The following is a 17744-nucleotide window of genomic DNA, read 5'->3' as shown; positions in this document are numbered from 1 at the left end:
ACATGACAGCAGGGCAGGCCCTGAAATAAATTGAAGTTTTTTACCCCAAAATATATTTCTTTGACATACTTTGAAATGGCCCTGCAAAACTGTCTCTTCTGAGAAAATTCTACATTCTGTGGTGAATCCCCTTCCTTTCCAGGCATTTTTCCTGATCCAAGAGAGAATTAACTAAGAGTCGGGCATATTTTTAAGTCTGATAAAAAAGATTTACAATCTATTCTCTCTGAAGCCTGCTACCTGGAGGCCTCATCTGCACAATAAGAACCTCTGTCTCCACAACCCCTATCTTAACCCAGACACTCCCTCATATTGATTCCAGGTCTTTAGATAAACCCTTTCAATCAACTGCCAATCAGAAAATCTTTGAATCCGCCTATGACCTGGAAGGCTCTTCCCTGCTTTGAGTTGTCCTGTCTTTCCAGACTGAACCAATGCACATCTTACATTTATTGATTTGTGTCTTATATCTCCCTAAAATGTATAAAACCAAGCTGTAGCCCAACCACTTCAGGCACATGTTCTCAGGACCTCCTGGGGCTGTGTCAAAGCCCTGGTCACTTGTATTTGGCTCAGAATAAATCTCTTCAAACATTTTACAGAGTCTGACTCTTGCTGTCAACAACCAGGATCTCTGTGACCTGTCACTGCTAGAATTCCAGCCTGTGTCATGATCTCCATGATCTTGGTTTCTATCTCTATCTGATTCCTATCTCTGTGGATGCTTTTCATCCATTTTGTATATCACAAAAGTGTAATCAGCAGTACTGTATATGCTTTTCTAAGTCTGCCTTCACTCAGCATAAACCTTCTGAGATTGATTCATGCTACTATATGTAAATGGTTCATTCCACTGAATTGCTGAGCAGCATCCACTGTATGGATGTACCACAGTTTATAAGGGTAAACAACATTAACTGGTGGATGGACATTTAGAGGGGTTTTTTTGGGCGGAGGAGCAGTTGTAATGAAGCTGTCTTCATCTCTGTCTGTGCATCCCGCTTCTCAGCTACCAACATGACAGTTAACTGAAGATGAGTCTCTCCCCACCACTTAACTCTAAGCCCCTTTGTCATAATAATATTTAATATTTCTTGGGCCCTTACATGTGGCAGGAAGTGTGCTAAGTGCTTGATGTTCATTAGCTCACAATCATCACAATCTTGTGCTGTAGACAATACGCTTACACCCACTGACAGAGGGAACTTACACCCCCGCAGAGGTCACGTTCCTTTTGTAAGTTAACCCACCTAGTGAGCAGGAGAGCCAAGATCAGAATCCAGATCTATCCGATGCCAGCATTACAAACTCTTAACAACGATGCCATACTACTGCTACATGCCTGGTAAATCATAGGCTCTTACTTTTATAAAGTTTTTAAAACTTTTAAAATACTTTTCTAAAGAAAGTCAGCATTCCTCAAACACAGCAATGGCTGATCCCAAAAGATACAATTTATTCTTCACTGATAAGCCAAGCAACCACCTCTGTGAGATGACTTCATAATACACTCTTATTTCCAAACAGCCACTCTACATTGCTCATGGTTTTGTGAGTCAGAACTCTGGCAGGGCTCAGCTGGGCATCCTCACTTGGGGTCTGTCATGTGGCTGCAATCAGATGTCAGCTGTGCTGTAGATATATGGGGCTCTCCTGGGCTGGGTGTCCACAATGGCTCATTCACACCACAGGCAGTGGAAGCTAACTGTCAGCGGGAGCCCAGCTGGGGCTGTCAACCACCCCTCCCCTTGTGAACATGTGGCTTCTCCAGACTTTTTACATATGGCTGGCTTCCTCCAGAGCAAGCATCCTGAGAGAGCCAGGCAGAAGCTTCCCAGCCTCACAAGTCCCAGAGCATCCCTTTGCCCACGGTCTACTGGTCAAAGCAGTCACAACCCACCCAGCTTCAGGAAGAGAGGACGGAGCGCCCAAGGCTTGAAGAGAGGAGTGGCAAAGTCACATCAAAGAGTAGCCTGCGGGGTGGAAGGTAGTGTGGCAGCCATCTTTGGAAAACACTGCCACAGCCATCTCCCTAAGACTGCTGGACTTGGGGCACCTGATGGTAGAGAACTTCAATTTGGAAAACCCCTCTTTGGGGTCAACAGCATCCTCATTCACTGAATGCCAGAAAATAGGTGGGTTTTACCGAGAAAACTGAATAGGCAGGTTCATTTTTAAGCTTGTTTTATTTGAAAGTTATCTTACTGGTGTGGGACCTAGGATTGTGTGTTTTCAGAAACCCCTAAGGAGTCAATGCCTAATGTTATAGCCACATAGAACCAAATGAGTATCATCAGATAGTCCTGCAAATACTGTCATTAAGGGGAACTATAAAGATATCCAAATGAAGTAATGCTTATGGGTATTGTAAAAAATTTTGATCTAAGCTATAGTCAGTTAGCATTGGTAGTTTAAAGAGTCTTGGGAAGATGACTGTCCCAGTGAAGCTTAGGTCACACAAGGCATGACTCCAACTGTACCTGGCTTTGCGAACGTGCAGCTGAGGATAGTGGCTGTGCCTGTGACATATATGCACTGCAAAGTCTTCCTCATACGTCAGACACGGGATGTTCCCCACTTGGTCAAAAAGAGTTATGAGAGTTGAGCCTAAATCACAGAGATAAAGAAACATGTCCTTATTTATCAAGAAATAAATTTGGGATGTCAGAACAAAATGTAGTTTCCATTCTAAATTGTGCTTTAATTATTCTAATAAAATATGCACATGGTACATTGAGGACCTGGAGACCATTCTTATTTCTCATTCCCCAAAGCACCATTCTGGGAGGGAATTTTCAATGTTTGCTACCGGGGACCAGAGGTGGTTGGGCGGGCCTTACCTAGGCTCATGTAGGATGGCACGATGAGAAATATGAAGTGCAGCTCTGGCACTGCCTTATACACGGTTCTGGTGAGGAAAGAGAGGGTGGGGCAGTGTTACTAACAAAGCAATCCCATCAGCTGGCACTTGATGAAGACAAATGCTGTCGCTAAAAAGGTGAGGTGTTCCTAAATCCACATGGGCTCCTTTGCTCCCCACCTGCAATGGCAAGAACAGCCTCAAGGCAATTTCTTTTTCTTCTCTACTTTTCCTTCGGTTCTAAAAGGCCCCTTTTCGATCTGTCCCATGGAGGCAGAGAGAATAAAGGGTGCCATGTTCATATGGCACACCAGATTTCTGCTAATATTAACCTTTGACCTGGCATCTGGACGGTCTGGTGTGACATTACAAAGTGACTTGAAAGCTGTGACCACCACCCCCAAATGTCTGTGCAGGCTGTCAGAGGCTGTCAGAGACACATCGCCATGACTCGGTAGCCCTGCTGGTCATTTTCCATGCATCCTATTATTCAGGATGCTTTGAAGTCTGTCATGTTAATAAACATTTCTAAAGATAAGATAAAGAAAAGCAGTTTTTAGAAATGTCCAAGCTTGCGACACTTAATTCTTCTCCTACTCCCCTCACCCTAAATCCATTTCTTTAAATTACCGCACTATCTGTTTGCCTCAAATGATAACAGCGTGCACAATGGACAATAGATTCAAAGAACTATCTCCTTTCAGAAATATCATTGCTATTCAAAGTAAATATTTTAATATAGCCACAAATTACAAGCAAATTAAACACCCCAAAGAATTTCATGTCTTTTAAAAAATATTTCAAAACTATCCACACAGTCTCTTTCATGTTCACCACTGCACGGCCATATCCACTCACCGAAGAATCTCTTTGCAACATCCAACAGAATACTCATCCACGGCCACAAAGAGGTGCATGAACAACGTATTCAGGGGCTGCAGAAGAAAAGAGGACACGGATTAAAGGCTGAGTCAGCATTCGGGCTAGGTCAGCACAGGGTGGAAGGAGGGTTTCGGGGCATCCACAGACACAGAACAGCCTGGCATTTAGGGTTGATATTTTATGTCTAAGTGATGCAACACCCAGGCGGCATTTGAGCTGTCTCACTGACTCCGTTTGCCGCCTTCTGTCCTCCTTACTCACAATTATTCAAGGAAACAGGGACTGTAAATGAGTCCAGAGCACCCGCCCTTCCTCCTGCCCTCACGAATGAGCTGTGGGCAGGGAAGAGCCTGCAGGGGAGCGAAATCGATTATTAACTCAGTAGTCTTGTCCTCAGGGGTGTCTATGCCAAGTGAAAGACAATCACCCTTTTCCCGGCGCTCTTGAGTCAGCAGCTGCTGCTCTATTCATGTGACAGGAGGGAGAAATGCTCTTATGAATTTGAAAACTGGAAGGCAGATGCCACGTTCAGAATCCATTGGCTTGTTTTGTTCAACATTCCCAGAGTCAGAATCAAATATTACTCTTGGGATCCAAAAAACCTGGGAGCTGAAAACTCACAGTAGCAAGATTCTAGCAAGACTTTCCAGTTAAATCTTCCAAGTTTTAAAAGAGCTTTGTCTCCTCCTTCTGAGGCTTTTAAAGTGGCCTAAATAATGAGTAAATGGTTCAAACATCCACACATTGGTCCACTCAACTCGGTACCCCTGTGCTTATGAACAAATCTTCAAATTCTGGAAACAGTGCAGATGTAGACTGGCTGACTGGTGAGGGTGGTGCTGGTACCTATATCAGGACAGCACAGGTGCTGCCTAGGTTTCTTGTTTTTTGAATAATTTTCTGGACAGCTTTGTGGGACCAGTGGCACTTCTGTGTGCCTTGTCCCCACTTTTGTTGGATGGCGTGTGACTCAGAAGCACTCGGGAAGAATTGTACGGTGACTAAAAGCGCAAGAGGAAAACCATGTTTTGATTCATGAGCTTGAAAACTCCCAAAAGGCAAACAACACAAACCCCAAAAGTCCAGATAACGATGACGACGACATGATTTCAAGTACTTGCTGTGTATTCACTCATTTAATCCCACAATAATCTCACTCAGCATTTGCCTTACATCCTGAATAGGACTAGCCTCAGGAGCACATGGCTTATTACTTGCTTGATTTGCCTCCCAAATTCTCTCTTCCATCATAAATATTACAATGCAAGATTTATTCTTTAGCTTTAAGATAAAAATCATTACTTCAGCTGCAAATATCCCTGGGATAGGTACTACATTAAGCCTTAAAGGCTCTATACTGGTTACATCCAGCAGAAAAGTAATGCAAGCCACAAATGTCATTTCAAATTTTCTAGTGGACACATTAAAAAGGAATAAAGATAAACAGGTGAATTAATGTTTAATATTTAATTTAATATTTAACCTAATATATTCAAATTATATCATTTTAATAAGTAATCATTATAAAAATTATTGAGATATTTTACACTCTTTTTTTTCTACGAAGTATTTGAAATCTGGCATATTTTATACTTATGGAACACCTCAATTCAGACTAGCTACATTTCAAGCGCTCGTTAGTTATGTAAGGCTGGTGGCTACCACACTGGACAGCCCAGCACTATACTGTCATAGAAGACAGCTTGAAAAGAAACAAAAGGGGCATGTGTTTATGAATAAGAGTGTTAATTTATAATTTTCAGAAAGGTAAAATCATAACCCTAATGCAAATATAAAATAAACATCTGTCAGAGGTTTATTCAACTTCAACTCATCAATTAATGAGGCAACCAGTGAGATGATAAAAATGATTCTCTACACTTGAAGAGCTGGATACTTCAGGTGATTTACTAGGAAAAGGAAAGAATAAGATTGCTGGATTAGGCCGGGCACAGTGGCTCACACCTGTAATCCCAGCACTTTGGGAGGCCGAGGCAGGGGGATTACGAGGTCAGGAGATCGAGACCATCCTGGCTAACATAGTGAAACCCCGTCTCTACTAAAAATACAAAAAAATTAGCCGGGCGTGGTGGCGGGCACCTGTAGTCCCAGCTACTTGGGAGGCTGAGGCAGGAGAATGGCATGAACCTGGGAGGCAGAGCTTGCAGTAAGCCGAGATCGTGCCACTGTACTCCAGCCTGGATGACAGAGTGAGACTCCGTCTCAAAAAAAAAAAAAATGATTGCTAGATTAGATACCAAATAGGTCACATCCTGTAAGACAATAAACCATAATCTTTGAGGTTAGCTCTATCCAGACAGGAATTCTTTACATCCTAATGGACAAAAATCTACAGGCTAATCACCATTCCTACAGAATTGTAAAACAGGCTACTCAACCAAAGGTGCAAGCATTGGACTGAAATAATCGTTTTGGTCTATTTCCAAGTTTGCGATAATTTTTCTGACAATAGTCCTTAGGTATACAGGGTGGCAGGGTAGGAGAGAGCACAAAAGATGAGCGGAAGGCACCATCTAGTGAAATAAATGCTGAATAATATGCTTAGGGGTGTGTGTATGTGTGCACATTCACACACATGTACGGGGGGTGAATTCACTCACACTCATTGGGCATTCCCTTTTCTTCTGACATCAGGGCTCTGGGGACATGCTGCAGAATTCCACCACAAGGCCAGGGTGCTGCCCAGAGTTGCAGCCTCTGGCACTCCACAAAAACTGGGGCCTGTCTCTGGCCTGGCTCTGGCAGGTTGCATGCAGAGAAAGCTCAGACTTGGCATCAGGTACCCAGGCCAGACTCCTGGGAACCACTAACCTAGCTTCTGTTGGCTGACAAGTTGTCATGTGTCAGCAGCTAGAAGACATCAAATAAGCCAAGGTCCATGAGGGCACTTTGAAAATTATAGAATGTGACAGAAGTCTGAGGCTCTGCTGTCATGATTACAAGGGAAAGTGTGTAGATGGCAGGTGCTCTCCTAACATATCAATGACCTTGGACACTGACGCCTGGAGAACAACGTGAGACCTGGAAGCACACGTTTGACACTTCCACTAATTCCTCCCCCGCCGTCATTAGTGGAGCATGATCCAGGCCTTGCCAGTGGCTAGCCAACTTGGCTACTCCCTGCCCTTTCCTATCCCCCCTGGCACTACTCTCAGCCCTCTTTTCCTCCCCACCAGCTCCCTTCACTTTTAACTGTCATGATGTCATATACTGCTCAGTACAAAACTTGGAAAGACATAATCACAAACACAGGACTTCCCCTCAAGATTCAGGGTGTTCTAACAAGCACTGTATGTGATTTCTTACTGTGCATGGGATGTCACTGTCGAGCTCCCGGAACACTGACACCCAGTCATCCTGCTTGGCAACATTCCAGTTGGGGTAGTCCAGGAAGGTGGCCTGGGCCATGATCTCCTCCTTGTCATTGCAGAGGGTAACAGCAAGGTTGGCCTTTTCTCTGCAGAAATGATTAAAATTGCAAACATGAATAAGATTACAAAAAGTGAGGTGAGGACATGTCATTTTTTTCCCTCTGGCTACTGGAGCTCAGCAGCCACTGCATGAGGTCTGATAATCTTTGGAAAAGGTGAGAATGATATTGCAGCCACTTTGGGGTACATTGTTCAGGACAAATGGTGCTGTCAACTAAACTTGTATTCAAAATGACATTTCATTAGAAAGGTATTACATTTATGATATTGAGTATCTACTATCTTTCCCTTGGAGACTGACTAGGAAGATATTTGACTACACAGTTTCCCCTATCCTCTCCATGTTGCCAGTACCACTGTGTTTGGCCTAAACATCTACGGTTAGGGTGGCCAAGTGTCTCTCTTTGCCCAGGACTGGGAGTGCCCAAGATATAGGACTTTCATGGCATTAAAAAAATGAAAGTCCTGGGCAAACTAGGATGAATGGGTCACCTATGCACAGCGGTAAAGCTAACAGTCTAGCTCCATCTCAGTTACCATTCTCAAGCAATTCCTCCAAACTGTGAGTTCATGTCCCTGGGCTTACTGATTCATTCATATGGAATCTGGGCATCTGGAATATCATCTGACCCAGCTGCAGAAATGGGGACTCCCAGGGGTCTTGCTTAAGCTAAGGTAACCCAGTGAGTTAATAAAGCAAAGAGAGGAGAAGCAGGCCTTCCAGTCTTATTCTGGTGGTTGTCTCAGAGGGACTATCTTGACAATCCCTCCCAACTGCTACCCTGTCTTGTGGCCCATCAAGGCAGCAAGACTTAAAGGCACTTAAAGGCAGCATATAGTTTACCACCCCAAGAATCATTTGTGCATAAATTTAAATGCATTTTTTACTTTCTTAGTGAAATGAAATCTACTGGCATCTTAAGTTGGGGGAAGAAATAGTTAAACATTCACTCAAAACACAAAGAAGGCAGCAGTTACCCATGTTCCTTCTTGAGGAGAACAGGAAGAAGCAAGCATGTAACTGGAGGAAGAGGCGAAGAGGAGATGACAGGAGGACAGAAAGTGACATGGGCTTTCCAGTTATGTTTTTATCACAGAAGGAATACACTGTCAGTGCAGACAAGAATGAGAAAATCTAAGCAAGAAGAGAAAAAATAAATAATTTGGAAAATCACTTTTAATCCCACCTTCCATAGATAACCAACCACTGTCAATACTATGGTTTCTGTCTCTCCAGACTTACCTTTTCGTGAGGTAACTATACGTTGAAATGTACATCGTGTGTTTTCAAAACTAGAATCTGGCCGGGCACAGTGGCTCACACCTGTAATCCCAAAATGTGGGATTACTTGAGGCCAGGAGTTTGAGACAGCCTGGCCAACATGGTGAAAACCCATCTTGACTAAAAATACAAAAAATAGCCGGGTGTGGTGGTACATGCCTGTAATCCCAGCTACTCGGGAGGCTGAGGCAGAGAATCGCTTGAACCCAGCAGGCAGAGGCTGCAGTGAGCCGAGATCGCACCACTGCACTCCAGCCCGGACAACAGAGCGAGAATCCATCTCAAAACATAATAATAATAAATAATAATAAAATAAAAATGGAATCCCACAACCTATACTACTTGTAGCCTGCTTTTTCCCACTTGACAGTGTATCCTTTTACAAGAGCAGTTCACCAAACAGCAGTCTCTCACACACACGCGCTTCCTGTACTTTTTTTCTTTACATCAATTTACTTTGGGCTTAAAATTTTAATAGGAAATATACATCACTACCATAAATGGAAAACCAGTATCTCTCGGTATAAATAGAAGGTAAAGGCCGGGTGCAGTGGCTCACGCCTGTAATCCCAGCACTTTGGAAGGCCGAGGCAGGCGGATCACAAGGTCAAGAGTTCGAGACCATTCTGGCCAACATGGTAAAACCCTGTTTCTACTAAAAATACAAACATCAGCTGGGCGTGATGGCACATGCCTGTAGTTCCAGCTACTTTGGAGGCTGAGGCAGGAGAATGGCTTGAACCTGGGAGGCAGAGGTTGCAGCGAGCCGAGATGGCACCACCGCACTGCAGCCTGGCAACAAAGCAAGACTCCGTCTCAAAAGAAAAAAAAAGGAAGGTAACTATAAAGATGTAACATTTAAAACAAAAAATTTTTCCTGCATGTAGCAAGTGAAATCCCCCTGGGTACCACCGGATGTACGGGCCTCTTTGGGAAACATTGTGCTGGGGATATCAATCTCAGTGCCTGCAGCCACTGTCCCTTCTCAAAGGAAGTCACAGCAGCCACATATGATCACACTCCTCAGCCACAGGGGAATGAAGCAGGGCTGCTCCCGGTCCAGGGGCCCCATACGAGCACTGGCTATCAAGGAAAGGAGGCAGTAAACTGCCCCAGGTTCCTAGAATACAGTATCCACACAGGGCTCTTTAGCACACGGATGCAGCCCCACAACTTCCCACTGAACCCTTCACTTCCGACTACCTGTAAGTCATCTCCCTCCAGCTCTTGGTCTTCTGGGCTCCTCTGCCCCAGACTCCCAGAGTCATGACCTATGGTCTCAAGCTGAGAGTGCTCCCTCTAAACCAGATGAGAAAATGCACAAGACGCTGTACATGTCAGCTCTGACGACAGTGGTGATGGTAGGGAGGAGGAAGTGGGCAAGAATTTGGGACAGCGCAGCCACCATCCCCTCAGGGAAGCAAAGAACAATGTGTTCCTGGAATCCAATTCTAACGAAATGCATTTGTCCATGGGAACCTCAGGATGCTGGTTGGGTCTTACAGTACAATTAGCACAATACTACATACCACATAGACATTAAAGATTCAGTATGCTTTTGTGGGTTGGCCTGGGAAGCCAGCCATGAATTACTTTGTTTCAATGGGAAAATGCACTACAGTTTACAAATAGCTGACCGTAAAAAGTAACTTTTGTAGCATTATCCTTTTATGTATATAATTTTCACTTCTTATTACCCCTTAGTCACTAGGTCCCCCATAGCACAGATAAAAATCACCATGGGAACAAAGGGAAAGAAGAGAAGGAAAAGGTAGAGGGAGAAGGTAGGTATATATATATATATAAAATAAATACATATATAATATAAATATATATTATATATAAAATATGAATATATATAAAAATAATATATATAATATAAATATGTATATTATATATATATATATATATATATATATATTTTGAGATGGAGTCTCGCTGTGTCACCCAGCCTGGAGTGCAGTGGCGCGATCTCAGCTCACTGCAACCTCCCCATCCAGGGTTCAAGCGATTCTCCTGCCTCAGCCTCCCGAGTAGCTGCGACTACAGATGCCTGCCACAACGTCCAGCTAATTTTTGTATTTTTAGTAGAGACAAGGTTTCACCATGTTGGCCAGGATGGTCTCGATCTCTTTTACTTTTTTTAGTTTTTTTATTTTTTGAGACGGAGTCTCGCTCTGTGGTCTGGATCTCTTGACCTCGTGATCCACCCACCTCAACCTCCCAAACTGCTGGGATTACAGGCGTGAGCTACCACGCCCGGCTGAGAAGGCGTATTTTTAAATGTTGGATTTTAAACTGTTCTTTGTAATAAGCCAAATCCAAACTGAATGAGCCCTATTAACACACACACACATACACACGTATGTCACACCAAATCAGAGCTCTTTTCATTAGAGCAATGCCTCATTTATTCAACTGCTTCAGGAAATTTTCCGAGTATAGCCAAAACCTATTTTCTTTTTTTTTTTAGAGTCAGATGTTATAAAACTTTTTATAATATTTTAATGTGGTATAATTTACATGCAGTGAAATGATTTTGTGGGTATCATTTAACTAATTTTAGAAAATAAATACACTTTTGTATCACATCTGCCCCCTCCACACAGAAGTCAATGTTTACATCATCACAAAAAGTTTCCTAATTTATCACCCAGTAAACAACCCATAAAATAATGTGGACTTGTTACTATCAAATCATATTAGTTTTCCTGCTCTGGAACTTTATTTTTACTTTATTTTATTTTTTATTACACTTTAAGTTCTGGGATACATGTGCAGAACATACAGGTTTGTTACATATACACGTGCCATTGTGGTTTGCTGCACCCATCAACCCGTCATCTACATTAGGTATTTCTCCTAATGTTATCCCTCCCCTAGCCCCCACCCCGACAGGCCCTGGTGCGTGATGTTCCCCTCCCTGTGTCCATGTGTTCTCATTGTTCAACTCCCACTTATGAGTGAGAACATCTGGTGTTTGGTTTTCTGTTCTTGTGATAGTTTGCTGAGAATGATGGTTTCCAGCGTCATCCATGTCCCTGCAAAGGACATGAACTCATCCTTTTTTATGGCTGCACAGTATTCCATGGTGTATATGTGCCACATTTTCTTTATCCAGTCTATTATTGATGGACATTTGGGTTGGTTCCAAGTCTTTGCTATTGTGAATGGTGCTGCAATAAGCATACCTGTGCATGTGTCTTTATAGTAGAATGATTTATAATCCTTTGGGTATATACCCAGTAATGGGATTGCTGGGTCAAGTGGTATTTCTAGTTCTAGATCCTTGAGGAATCACCACACTGTCTTCCACAATGGTTGAACTAATTTACAGTCCCACCAACAGTGTAAAAGCATTCCTATTTCTCCACATCCTCTCCAGCATCTGTTGTTTCCTGACTTTTTAATGATCGCCATTCTGACTGACGTGAGATGGTATCTCATTGTGGTTTTGATTTGCATTTCTCTAATGACCAGTGATGATGAGCATTTTTTCATATGTCTGTTGGCTGCATAAATGTCTTCTTTTGAGAAGTGTCTGTTTGCCCACTTTTTGATGGGGTTGTTTTTTTCTTGTAAATTTGTTTAAGTTCTTTGTACAAAAGATTTTCTAAGATTTCCATCATAGAGAAACAGCACTCGCTTTTTCTGCTTGATTTAACAACACCATCACCCAGAAACCTCAGAGTTTCCTCACATCCATTGCTCACAAACTGCAGCCTGGGCACAGTTCTGTCCCCCCGATTGCCACTGTGCTATTTGCACTGGACGCAGGTGATTCAGCCCTTTCTCCACTCATCGGCCATGCCCAATCTGCTAAAATTTAGCTGGATTTTTAGGTGAGATCAGTTTTATTCATTCCTCTATTTCTGTAACTGAACAGGCAGTCAATAAAATAAAACCAAACACACAGACCACAAAAGAACCACCTTTTTTTTTTTTTCAAACTGTCTATAAAATAAGTCATTAAGCCTTGCAGTTGACTTGGCCAGGGGACAGGCTGCTTTATATAAAAAATGAAACACTGTGTGAGCTTAGTAGCAGCTGTTTTGGAAGCTTCGGGACATCAATGAAAATTTAAATTTGCTTTTACTTCTGAAAATACGCTGGCTTCTAAGAAAGGCTGCAACCTTTTCAGTTATAAAGATTCCATTTTAACTTTTTTTTGTTAAATGTTTGGGGTCTGAGCAAGGGGAAGGCTGGAATTACTGAGATAGGAAAAGTGTGGGAAGAGTGGATTGAATGCAGGTGAAGATCATGCTAGGTTCCAAGTGCCTACTAGGTATCCAAGGGTTGGCATTCACCGGGAAGCTGGATAAATGAATTTGGAATCCAGAAGGTTCTGTCATCGATGTCAGATGTTTTTCACATTTATACCATAAATTCACCCAGAATTAATTTTTAAAAGTTTTCTACTACATGAGGTTGGTTATTATTTTCTTTCCCATGTGAATAACGAACTCTCCCAGCACCATTTATTGAGTGGCACATCCTTTCCTCACAAAGCCGTCATCAAGTTTTCATACAGTATGCGTCTGTTTCTGGGATCTCTATCCTGGTCCATCTGTCTTTTGTCAAAATTCCCTGCAAATTACCACACTGCCCTGATTATTATACCTACAATGAACCTTTAGTTGGCAAGCCTCTCCACCTTATTTTTCTTCCTTCAGATTACCCTGAACCTTTGCTTTCCCACACAAATTTAGACTCATTAAGCTTGACAAATAATCTTGTTAGGATTTTGACAGGGGTGGAGAAAAACTAACTTTATGATTTGAATCTTCCTGTCCAAAATGTGGTCTACCTCTTGGGAAATACCGTAGTCCCCCCACTTCTCCGTGGTTTCATGGCCCACAGTTTCATAGTTAATTGCAGTCAACGGCAGTTAGAAAATACTGAACGGAAAATTCCAGAAATAAACAATCTATAAATTTATAATTGCATGCCATTCTGAGTAGCAAGATGAAATTACGTGCCATCCCAGCCCGTCCTGCCCAGGAACTGTCCAGCAGATCCACACTATAGATGCTGCTGCCCATGAGTCACTTAGTATTAGATCTGGTAACTGCCTTCTGTTACCAGATCGACTGTCACTGCATCACAGTGCTTTGGTTCAAAGTGCAAGAGTAGTGATGCTGGTAATTCAGACATGCTGAAAAGAAGCCGTAAAAGGCTTCCTTTACACAAAAAGGTGAAAATTCTCAACTTGATGAGGAAAAAATAAATTGTATGCTGAGCTTGCTAAGATCTAGGGTAAGAAGAAATCTTTAATCCGTGAAATTGTGAAAATGGAAAAAGAAATTCCTGTTAGTTCTCCTGTCGCACCTCAAACTACAAAAGTTATGGTCACAGTGCATAGCAAATGCCTAGTTACGATGGAAAAGCCGTTACATTTGTGGGTGGAAGGCATGAACAAAAATGTGTTCTGACTGATAACAATCGGATGTGGTACCATCCTCAGTTTCAGACATCCACTGGGGGTCTTGGAATATATTCCCCTCAGATAAGGCGGGGTGGGGGGGGTTACTCTATTTAGGCTTTCCTTAATGTCTTGCAATAGTTGACAATTTACCCCATAATGAGCTTAGAGTTATTTTGTCAGTTTTATACTAGGTACTTTATATTCTTTGGCATGGGTGTAAATAGAAAAATATTTTCTGTTCATTGTTAGTATATAAAAATGCAATGGGTTTTTATTCAATGACTTCATAGCCAGCAATTTTGAACTTCTATATTCATTCTAATTCACATTCCTTTCCATTTGCTAAGTAGAGAATATATTACCTGCAAAAAATGACAATTTCGTTTCTTCTTTTCAAATCCTAGTACATTTTATTGCTTTTTCTTTCCCTTACTGCAATAGCTAGGATCTCATGACAACAGGCATCCCCATTTACTATACAGGGATTCTTTTAATATTTTATCATTACATATGGTGTTTGTTAAAGGTTTGTATACATATGAGAGTCATCTTATATTCTTATTAGGTTAAGAATTATTACTAAGAATATTGCATTTTATTGAATGATTTTGTCTCTGTTTATTGAGATTATTAGATTTTCTCCTTTGTTAATTTGATGAATTAATCAATTTTCTAGTATTAAGCCAATCATGAATACCATGATCAGTTAATCATAATCATATCTTTTTAGTTCATCATTAGATTCCTCTCCAATTTTTTTTTGAATTTTTACATCCATGTTCATGAGCAAGGCATGAACGTTAATTTCATTTCTCTTTCTACGTGAGATTGGCCGTTAACTTTCCTTTCTTGTACTGTCTTTGTCTTATTTTGATATCAACATTATGCTAGCCTCATAAAGTGAGCTAAAAAGTATTCTCCGTCTTTCTGCTTCCAAGAACTTGTATTTATTTGGGACATACCCAATCCCTGAATGTTTGGTAGGACTGCTTATAAAGGCAGTTGTGCCGACCATTTTATTGGCGGGAGGATTTAAAACTAACGATTCAATTTAATGGATTTCTATCATTTCTTAAGTTGATTTTAAGAAACTTTTCTGGGACCCCATATTTTCAAATTTATTGGCATGCAGTTTTTTTATACAGGTCCCCAATCCCTTTAAATCCATAAAGCCCTAAAAACTGGAAGCAGCAAAATTGGACTTGAAGTGACAGGAGGTTACTCTACAGTCTTGATCCCATATATAAAATATTCTTACATTTTTACCACAGATATCCTAACGTGTGTAATTATGGGAAATCTCTCCAGCCCTTGTGGGTGGAATTGAATAATATTTCATCAATGGAGGAAACTAATTTTTAAAATTCTGCTTTCTGAAACACAACTAGTCACGAGGGATTTAGTTAAAGGATTGTGGATCTATAATGTCCTTTTATTACCTGCTTAACCTCAGCAACATTTGTGATTATGTCCTTTTCACATTACTTTGAAAGTTTTTCTTTTTTTCCTGATTAATCTTGTCAGATTTTTTTTTTCTTTAGGCTTTTTAAAGAACAAACTTTTGGCTTTGTTTATCCTCTACCAGATGCTTGTTTCCTGTTTCATTAATATGCGCTCTTGTCCTTTATTTCCTGTTTTCCTTGAGTTGATTCGACTGTTCTTGCTCTTAGAGGTAAACTCTGAACTTTATTTCAGGCCTTTCTTCTCTTCTGTTATAAGCATTTAAGGTTATAAGTTCCCTCTAAGACCTGCTATTTTGTTCAACTATTTCTGCATAACAGATTATCCCAAATTTAGTGGCTACTCTGTTTTATTTGCTCATGATTCTATGGGTGAGAAATTCAGACAGGGTACAGTAGGGCTATCTGTTGGGGCAAGGACCTCCAAGATGGTTTTATTCCCTCATGTGTCTTGTGCCTCAGTGAGGGTGGCCCAAAGGGGCTGGGGTGTGCCTGGAAGAGTGACATGGGGCCTTCCTTCTTGCTGGAGGCTGGGCTCCTCAATTCTCCTCCATGCAGGCAGACACTTCTCTCTTACGATATGGCCTCTCTGAGTGGTATGTCCAGTAGAGTAGCCAGACTTTTTACATGGTAGTGCAAGGCTCCCAAGATCACAAAACTGAAAGCTCCCAGCAAAGGCTCGAACTAGGGTGAGGCCAGAGGGACCCAGGGTTCAAAAATGGAAGGAGGTGTTCACTCTCAGGTTCATGCAGGGGCCCTAGCTGGGAGTGAGTACCCAGGATGCCCTGCGTGCCTCTCCTGGGCCAGCCCTGCTGCCAGGCCATCTTAACGCTTGGGCCTGGGACCAGGACAGCCCCACTTCCATTACATTCTATCAGGGGAATCACAGGCTCAACAAAGATAGAAAACATGGGGACTACAGCAGGGAGGATGACACAAAAAGGCATGGGGAACACAGGGAGGCGGGAGAGTCTCCAGTGCTCTACCTGTGATTTTCACTTTTATCTATTTTAGAACTGTGTCGTTAGAAGCATATAAGTTTAAAGCTGTCATAGCTCTCCCAACAAGTTTTATCATTATATAGTGACCCTCTTTATGTGTAGGGAGCTTTTTGTCCTGAACTATACACTGTCTGCTGTTGATATAGCAATACTAGCCCTTATTTTGGGTGAGATTTTGGGTGGCATATCTTTTTTCCTGATACTTTGACTTTAAATATTTCTGTGACTTTATATACGAGGTATGTCTCACAAATAGAATATGACTGTTTTGTTTTGAGCCAATCTGCCATTCTTAATCTTTTAATGGAAGATTTTTGTCCAGATGCATTTATTATGATTGCTGATATAGTAACATTTATTTTCTTATTCTGTAATTTTAATACATTCTATGCTTTTTGTTTCTATTTTCCTCCTCCTGTCTTGTCCTCTTTTAGATTCAGGGTTCATTTTAAATTTCTCATTCCATTTTCCCCTCTATAGATCAGAAGTTATCATCTCTACACCTGTTCTTTTAATGATGATCTTAACCATGTTAATATATATTCCTAACAGTCTTTATTATCTGTTCCAGTTATCAACTGATGTGTAATAAACCACCCCAAACCTCAGTGGCTTTAAGTAACAATTATTATCTCTCATGGTTCTGTGGGCTGCCTGGGTTGAACTAAGCAGTTTTTGCACGGTATCTCAAGCTATCAAATGGCAGCAGTGGCTAAAGCCATCTGAAGACTCAGTGTCTAAGACGGCTTACTTGCATGGTTGGCAGCTGGTGCCAGTTGCTAGTGGGGAGCTCAGCAGAGGCTGTCAAATGAAGCACCCACAGGGAGACATGTGACTGGAGCTTTCATCAGTGTGGCACTGGGTTCTGAGAAGAAGCACTTCTGGAGACCCAGTGGAAGTTGCAAGACTTCTTATGACTTAGATTTGAAGTCAAATAGAGTCTCACTTCTGCTGCTTTCCATTGGTTGCATAAGGCGAGCCATGATTCTTTGTGAGAACAGACTACACAAAGGCGTAAGTGACAGGATGTGTGGCTCATTGGAGCCAGGGGAGCCTGTTTGCACACCACTTACCACACCCTCCATCTTAAATAAAACCTGAAGGATTCTTTCATTCTAATCATGCTCCTCCCAATTTATATAATGTTTTTGTCCTGAATCTTAATTTTAACATATGGTTTATACCTCACAAATCAGTCATTATCAATATTATTGTTTTATGCAAGTCATACTTTTTCTTAGATTTACCTATATATTTTCCATATTTTTATTGACATTCCTTCTTGTGTTTTGAGCTTTCCAGCTGAGGTATTCTCTGTTCCTCCAAGAACATATTCTGAGGAATTTCCTCCATTCAGAGTTTATTGGCAAATGACTTAGGTT

At 41.6% G+C, this 17744-nt stretch overlaps 1 protein-coding gene and 1 long non-coding RNA gene across 17 annotated transcripts in view; one reads left to right on the top strand and one right to left on the bottom strand.

Moving 5' to 3' along the window:
* Positions 1 to 17744, bottom strand: part of CFAP61 (cilia and flagella associated protein 61) — a 306901-nt gene that overhangs the window by 281351 nt on the left and 7806 nt on the right. For all 16 annotated transcript variants that reach the window (XR_010132305.1, XR_010132306.1, XM_063702312.1 and 13 more), the window contains exons 3-6: positions 7070 to 7220; positions 3719 to 3795; positions 2841 to 2908; positions 2481 to 2607 (exon numbers count right to left, since the gene is read on the bottom strand). Coding sequence is in view for 14 of the 16 variants with exons in the window: in XM_063702312.1 (XP_063558382.1) it covers positions 2481 to 2607; positions 2841 to 2908; positions 3719 to 3795; positions 7070 to 7220 (423 nt within the window). In the remaining 2 variants the exon portion in view is untranslated. The remainder of the gene's footprint in view (positions 1 to 2480; positions 2608 to 2840; positions 2909 to 3718; positions 3796 to 7069; positions 7221 to 17744) is intronic.
* LOC129529199 (uncharacterized) lies at positions 1254 to 2675 on the top strand. Its single transcript, XR_008674661.2, has 2 exons — positions 1254 to 1345; positions 1801 to 2675. It is a non-coding gene; the product is annotated as an uncharacterized lncRNA (long non-coding RNA).

This window comes from Gorilla gorilla, chromosome 21 (assembly GCF_029281585.2).
Source record: "Gorilla gorilla gorilla isolate KB3781 chromosome 21, NHGRI_mGorGor1-v2.1_pri, whole genome shotgun sequence".
Taxonomy (NCBI): domain Eukaryota; kingdom Metazoa; phylum Chordata; class Mammalia; order Primates; family Hominidae; genus Gorilla; species Gorilla gorilla.
The sequence above is the reverse complement of the archived record's forward strand: the minus strand, read 5'-3'. Positions and strand labels throughout refer to the sequence as shown.